The sequence below is a fragment of the Trichechus manatus genome, unplaced genomic scaffold, assembly GCF_000243295.1.
Source record: "Trichechus manatus latirostris isolate Lorelei unplaced genomic scaffold, TriManLat1.0 scaffold00027, whole genome shotgun sequence".
Classification (NCBI taxonomy): Eukaryota; Metazoa; Chordata; class Mammalia; order Sirenia; family Trichechidae; genus Trichechus; species Trichechus manatus.
In genome coordinates, this window is record NW_004443963.1 from 23,528,431 (window position 1) to 23,535,620 (window position 7,190).

The 7,190-nt window shown below is 51.8% G+C and overlaps 1 protein-coding gene across 1 annotated transcript; it reads right to left on the reverse strand.

Annotated features, from left to right (window-relative positions):
* Positions 1 to 1,568: 1,568 nt before the first annotated feature.
* On the reverse strand, positions 1,569 to 5,407 carry KRT18 (keratin 18). Its single transcript, XM_004373999.1, has 7 exons — positions 4,930 to 5,407; positions 4,063 to 4,145; positions 3,585 to 3,741; positions 2,815 to 2,979; positions 2,583 to 2,708; positions 2,090 to 2,313; positions 1,569 to 1,748 (listed from the first exon to the last, which is right to left on the reverse strand). Exons 1-7 carry the CDS (start codon positions 5,356 to 5,358, stop codon positions 1,628 to 1,630), a joined length of 1,305 nt encoding a protein of 434 aa, XP_004374056.1. The 5' UTR covers positions 5,359 to 5,407; the 3' UTR covers positions 1,569 to 1,627.
* Between the last annotated feature and the right edge of the window lie 1,783 nt (positions 5,408 to 7,190).

Below are 7,190 nucleotides of genomic sequence, written 5' to 3' on the forward strand. Positions count from 1 at the left end.
CTTCTCACATGCTATATGATTTGCTTACTTATTATATTTATTGTTTATAATCTGCCCCCTATCACCAGAATATAAAGTCTATGAGAGTGGGGATTTTGTCTGTGTTGTTACCTAGAAGAAGACCTGGCACATAGTATTTGTTGAAAGAATGAACAAAAATGCATGTCTTCGACCATCAGGCTGTGAGCTCCATGAGGCAGGGGCAATACCTGTTTTGTTCACCACGTATATACTTAGTGCTTAGCACAGGGCTTGGCACAAAGTAGGTACTTGATAAATATTTAATATGGTGGCCCAGGAAACCATTTTTAGGAGTTTATCCTATAGATATGCTCATACGGTGCATGTATACACACAAATATAATTGCAGCATTTTAGCATGAGCAAAACTATTGGAGGCTAAGATACCCATCACTAGAAGACCTGAGGTAAGTAAATTAGTACTCCACAAAATGGAATACTAAGCAGCTATTAAAAAGAAAGTGGCAAGTTTATACATACTAATTTAGAAAGGTGTCCAAGATATATTGTTAAAAGAAGGCACAGTTTAAGAAAGCAAGGTACAGAACAGTATATAATCCTACATATATAAGCTATAATGAAATGTGTTTGAATATGCCTAGAATTTTTCTAGAACATATTTAAGAAACTATTTAACAGTGGTTACCTCTAAGGGGTGGAGCTGGGAGATCTTAAATTTTATTTCCTTCTGTCCTGCTGGATGTTACACCTGTGCATGTTACCTTTATACTTTTTTTTTTAAGTTAAAAAAGATAAATCATTATCCAAATCAAAACCTATGATTAGTTTTAGACATCTGTTGTTTTCACTACTAGATGGCACAATTCAATCAAAAGCACAGAATTGTGACATTTCAGTTAGCTTCAAGATGTCTACTCTTACCTATGTGGATGCTTACCTAGGGGCACCACTTAACCTAGTTGGGAACCACTAGTGTAGACTATTCTTTCAACTTCAATGACTACATTTACTCTAATTCTAGCTAGACCTCTAGTCATTCTAAAATTCATATTCCAATTGGCGGAATGAGCAGGGCATGGAGATCATAGGTTTGGGGAATGGGTGCAGGAGGGGATTGGGGGAAGAGGCTGGTGGGTGGGAAGCACTGGGCAGTGGGCCAAGAATGCAGAGTGGTAAGGATAGGGAGGACCAGCTGTATGGTCTAGTCCTGCCTCTTTCTGTCTGCTTTGCCCTCTGTCCTTGACACCACCTCCTTCTCTGGCTCAGATTTCTGCTAATAAGCACCTGCCAGACAGGGGCACAGAGAACTCCAGAATAGGCAAGAGGGTGGCCTTTATGATCGCCAGTTCTCCTCAAAGGCTAAGACACAAGCTATTGTAGCTTTTCCCACTGCCCTTGTTCCATCTCATCTACCTTTCCCTCTTCTTTCTCTGAGAAGGTGCTTCCAAGAACCTCCTCTGCCTACTCCCCCATCCCCATGAAACCCCTGGGGTCAGAGGTGACTTCTGCCTGGTCACAGATGGGACTGTTGAGTCAGGGCATTTGCACACAGGTATGAAAACAGCCAAGGAAGACGCAGAGCAATGTCCAGTGACCTCCAAGTTTTTATTGACTGTTCCTCAAAGGTTACCCTGGTTCTGCTGCCTCAACGCCTCAGAACTTTGGTGTCATTGGTCTCAGACACCACTTTGCCGTCCACAATCCTGCGGATGCTGGTCTTTTGGATGGTTTGCATGGAGTTGCTGCTGTCCAGGGCATCACTGAGGCTGTAGCAGAAGACCAAGCCCCAGTTATAAACAGCCCCACAGAGCAGAAGTAAGACCTGACCTCTTTTATCTCTAAATGCCCCTTAGCCACTTCCTCCATAAAAGGAAAACCCAAGGCCAAACTCCATCGTACCCTAAATACTGCTGGGGCATTCTCTTCTTCTTATAAGAGGGTGCATTACTTCCTTGAAGACACAGAGAGGCACACTTAAAGCACCAGTCCAGCGCTCAATGAATATCAGTGAATAGGCACATGGGGGGACTTATACAAACTCAGGCTTTGGGGAGAATAAGTGCTATCTTGACCTGGTTTGTATGGGTAGGAGGACAGCCCCACTCACCTGAAGTCCTCCTCATCTTCCAGCAGGCGGCGGTAGGTGTTGATCTCGGCCTCCAGCTTGACCTTGATGTTCAGCAAGGCCTCATACTCCTGGGCCTGGCGTTGCCCCTCTGCCCGAATCTGTGCCAGCTCTGACTCTAGGTGCAACAGGACTCCGTTGAGCTGCTCCATCTGCATGGCATAGCGGGCCTCTACCTCCCGCAGGCTGTTCTCCAAGCTGGCCTTCTGTGGGGGCACAGGAAGGGAGGTTTGGGTGGGCTCTGAGATAAGAATGCAGGGGGAGTCTCTGCAACTTTTAGTAGAATGCATTTTTTGAGCACCCACTCTGCCAGGTAAGTGGTAGGAACTGTGGGAAATGCAAAGGGGAACCGACTTTTTCTGAGCTAAAGGAATTTAAGATGGGAAGAGTAGGATTTGGGCTAAGACAGGGTTGGGCTTGAGGACGACAGAGGTCAGGGCTTCAGAGTTGGGGCAGGTGATATGAGAGCTCTTACCAGATTTCTCATTGAGTCCAGGTCAATCTCCAAGGACTGGACTGTACGTCTCAGCTCCGTGAGCGTTGCCTCGGCAGCTCCTATCTCAGCAGACTGAGAGGTGACCACTGTGGTGCTCTCCTCAATCTGCAGGGTGGAATGGTCCATCAGACCCCTGTCTCCCTGCCCACCTCCCTCTCATGCCTTCAGGTCTCTATGTATAGCCTGGCATCCATCCATTCCCCTTGGGTACCTGCCGGGACCAGTACTTGTCCAGCTCCTCTCGGTTCTTCTGAGCCAGCTCGTCATACTGGGCCCGGATGTCTGCCATGATCTTGCTGAGGTCCTGAGATTTGGGGGAATCCACTTCCACAGTCAGCCCAGAGCTGGCAATCTGGGCTTGTAGGCCCTTTACTTCCTTAAGGAGAGAGGGGCAAATGGAAGGAAGGGCTTAGGGTCAGAGCCCAATAAGGCCCTGTATCTGTGACTGCCTCCTCTAGAAGGTCTACAGGATGAGTTCTAGAAGAGACTAGAGGAAACTTGTTTTACACTCTGGGCAATGTCAGTTTTGGCCTTCTACTCCAGATGGGTAGAAATGTCCCCCACATTCCCTGCCCATGCCTGTCATTCACAGATGGTTCATCCCTCCTCACTTCTCCCTGTCCCTCCATCTACCCTCCTTCCATAATCCTGCTCCTTATACCTTTGTCTTGGAAGCCCTGCCAGCTCTGTCTTCCCTCACTTCTCCATCACTCCTCATTCCCCCACAGTGCTGGCTACTTCTACTTCTGTGCTCATCTCATTCTCTCTCAGCCATGTCATTTCAATCTCATCACACTGCAATTCAGGTGAGCTGCAGAGTATGTGTGCCCCACTGTGTATGAGAACAGTTTGATTACAGGCCAAGACTGGTAGTTCTGAACTTCTCTGCAAGGCTACTTGCAGGCGGCCTGCTCCATCGCTTCCCCACCCAGACTGGTCTTGGCCCATTTGGTTCCTGGCCTGGCCAGTGGCCCATCTTGCCTCCTCGTGGTTCTTCTTCATGAGGAGCAGCTCCTCCCTGAGAGCCTCGATCTCTGTCTCCAGCTGCAGCTGAGTGATATTGGTGTCATCAATGACCTTGCGGAGCCCATGGATGTCGCTCTCTACAGACTGGCGCATGGCCAGCTCTGTCTCATACCTGTGGATGTGGAGGTGGTCAGAGGGGCCCTCATCTCTGATCCTGAACTGTCTCAGTCCTCCTAAGAGCAGCCCCATGCCCACTACAGACCAGCAATGTGAATGAGGTGGTAATCCCCTGAGCACCATTCTTGGCACTTGGGGCAGTGTTCTTAAACTGGGTTGCATGAATGAATAGTTAAATGAATGAATAAACTCTCATTCATCCAGCTCCACCCACACCTGAATAAGATTCCACTGTGAGCCCCTATCTGACCAGCAGGGAGCAGCCCACTCTTAGCTCTACCCCCCACCTCTTTGCTCTCCAGCCACCAAGTCTTACTTGATTTTGAAGTCATCAGCAGCCAGCCGGGCATTGTCAATCTGCAGAACTATGCGGGCATTGTCCACAGAATTGGCAAAGATCTGGGGTGGGGAGAGGAGGGAGAGCTTGCTTCATGACTGGGAAGTCAATGGGTGGACTGAGTGTGTGGAAGGTGTTATGTGTGTCAGTGATACTGTCCAGGTCCCAGAAATAGCCAGAGGCTCTCACTATATACCTACCCCCTCCACCTATGTTCCCCACACTGCTCCCTCCCCTCCTAGAGTCCCAAATCCCGGAGCTCCTACCAGTCCCCCTCTGCTCCTCCAGCGGGGCCCCAGCTGGCTGGCCTGTCCATAAGTGAGCAGCCACTAATAAGTCCTCTCCTTGGCCCTCTCCTGGCATGTTTTCCTAGTGCACCTGCTCACCCTCCTGCTCTGGGCCCCACACCCCCTGCAGTGGCCCCTCCCACAGGTAGGCCTCCTGTTTACTCCTAGATGACTCAGCTTTAGCCACATCCGCTTAACCCTCCAACTGTCCCCACTTGGCCAAGAATTCTCTTTAGGGCTTTGTCTCACCTCTTTTCATGCTGTCTGATTCCTCAGCAAAGCTCCCCTGCTTCCCGCTATCTCCTGGGGAAGGACCCTACCACACCCAGCCAGGAAACTTGGGACCCCTGTAGCCGGGGATGTGTAGGGAAATCCAGGGCATTCCTAGGCATCGCCCCATGGGGTAGGGGGTGGGGTGAAGATGGAAATGGGGGAAGGAGTCAGTGCATCCCACCCTATTGAAGTTCCTATACTTGGGGGTGGGGGAGGTATAAGGCAGTGTCTAACTTGAGGGTCAAACATTGCCTGGAGTTGGGGTCTCTCCCTCCATGCCCCTTACCTCAGCCCTCAGCTCCTCGATAGTCTTGAAGTAATGGCCCCAGTCTCTGACCTGGGGTCCCTTCTTCTCCAAGTGTTCCCGGATTTTGCTCTCCAATCTCCGATTTTCAGTCTCCAGGCTCCTCACCTTCTCCAGGTAGGAGGCCAGACGGTCGTTCAGGTCTTGCATGGTCTCCTTCTCACCCTGGATACACCCTATTCCCGCCAGACCCCCGGCCATCCCCCCGGCCACCCCCCCGGCCACCCCCCCGGCCCAGCCGCCCCGAAAGCTGCTGGAGCGGGACACGGAGATCCGGGAGCCCGAGCCGCCGGCGCCTGCATAGACGCTGGCTGCGCTGCTGGCCGGCCGGACCCGGTGGCTGGAGGACTGGACCGAGCCCAGGGACCCGTAGTTGGTGGAGAAGGTGGTGGAGCGGGTGGTGAAGCTCATGCTGTCGGAGCAGTAAGGCGAGAGGCCAGGACACAGTCTGGGGCCGTGGACGGTGCACCGGGTCGGCGGCTTAAGTCGTGTCTATGAGGGAGGGGGTGGGGACCTGGAGGGGCCGGCCCCGTCCCCGCCCCCGCCTCCGTTCCCGCCACCGGAGAGTCCTCGGAAGCCTGGGGCACAGGTGGGCCTCGGCAGGGTCTCGGCGCCCTCGGTTCCGCACCCACCCCCCGTGCAGTCCTGTAAAGGCCACCCAAAATTCCCAAAGGGAATGACTAACCAGGACAGACTAGGGCAATAAGTGTTGTTAGCCCTTGCAGCTGTAATTTTGGGGCAGGAAATGACGTTATTATACCCCCCCCACCCCAGGTAGAGAAGGTGCTGGCAGGTTAGGGATTTGGGGGTTCTGAGGGTGGGGTGAAATGGAGTGTGGGTCTTTGTGGCTGTCCTCAACCTGCAGTCCAAGTTCCTCTCTGCGGATCCACGTTGGGGATCCTAGCCCTGGTGCCCCTGGGGAAGAAAAGTTGAGGGCTGGGAGGAAGAAATGAAACTCAGTCCTGAGCCTCCAGTCTGGTGGTTTCCAAACCCCACACTCCTACTACACTTAATTCCGAACACTCCCGCCTGCACACTTTCACCCTCACCCACACAAACACATTCACTCACCAATAAGTTCAGACTCCTGAAAACTAATGCTCTCTGAACCCCCTCTTATCCCCTCCCCTTCCCCAACTCACTCTCAAGGAGACTTGACCTCAGCGGGACATTTTGTGATTTGGTTAGGGGGCACAGCCTCACTTATTCACACACATATTCAGTTTACCTACATCCTTGGTTAAAATACTTTCTGAGCATTTACAATTTAACAGATATTTTTGGGCACCTACTGTGTGCCAGGCCCTGTTCTGGGTACTGGGAAACAGCAGTGAACAAGAGACAAAAATTCCTCATGGGGATTGCAGTATGTCCAGCATGGTACAGGGGCCTAAGAGGGCAAACAAGTGCACCTAGAAACATTCCAGCTGAGATTCAGCCCTGGTTGCCAATCTTCCTCTCTCCTTACTTGGATTTCCTCCAGACCCCTTCTTTCCCTGCCTCCCCTCATAAAACGTGTTAAAAACCATAGTCGTCGAGTTGATTCCGACTCATAGTGACCCTATAGGACAGGGTAGAACTGCCCCACGGGATTTCCAAGGAGCAGCTGGTGAATTCGAACTGCCGACCTTTAGATCAGCAGCCAGAGCTCTTAACCACTGCACCACCAGGGCTCTCCTCATAAGGCTATTTCCCAAACCTGTCCCCAGGGGGTTGCCTCCTCCAGGAAGCTCACCTCAGGATGTGGGTGGAGAAGGATGGAGATAGGGAAGCTCCCACTGCTCCCTGTTCCCCAAAGCTGGATGACTACCCCCTGCTGAATTAACTTTGGAAACGGAGGTGCTGGGCCCTCAAATCTGTCATTACCATCAGTCGTTTGTTCAGCAGGGGAAACACACTTGGCTGTGCTCTTTGCTCTGGAATAGACCTATTGATTCTTATCGTGCTGCCAGCTAGACTGAGGAGGTGGGGGCAGGCCTGGGAGGGAATGGAGCCCTGGGAATAGCCTGGGCAGTGGATCATCTAGGTGAGAGGCCCAGCTCAGATGCTGGGCTTGGCTCTGGGTTGTCCCAGGCCCGCCACTTTCAGGTGGGGAAAGCCCCCACAGTACTCAGTGGGAGCTGGACAGGAGCCCGCCTGGGTAGGAGCTGACCAGGTAAGGGTCAGGGCATGCTGCAGGCCGGGAGGCAAATGGTATTAAAACAGCATGCAAATGATGCCCACTCATTTTGCATGGAAGGTTA

Bases quoted from the DNA above. Each gene is read 5' to 3' on its own strand.
- KRT18 (XM_004373999.1), bottom strand. From the start codon at position 5,358: ATGAGCTTCACCACCCGCTCCACCACCTTCTCCACCAACTACGGGTCC. The intron at 2,709-2,814 runs GTACCCAAGGGG...TCCACCCTGCAG, and splicing joins ACAAGTACTGGTCCCGGCAG to ATTGAGGAGAGCACCACAGT. The intron at 1,749-2,089 runs GTGAGTGGGGCT...CTTCTGCTACAG, and splicing joins GAAGATGAGGAGGACTTCAG to CCTCAGTGATGCCCTGGACA.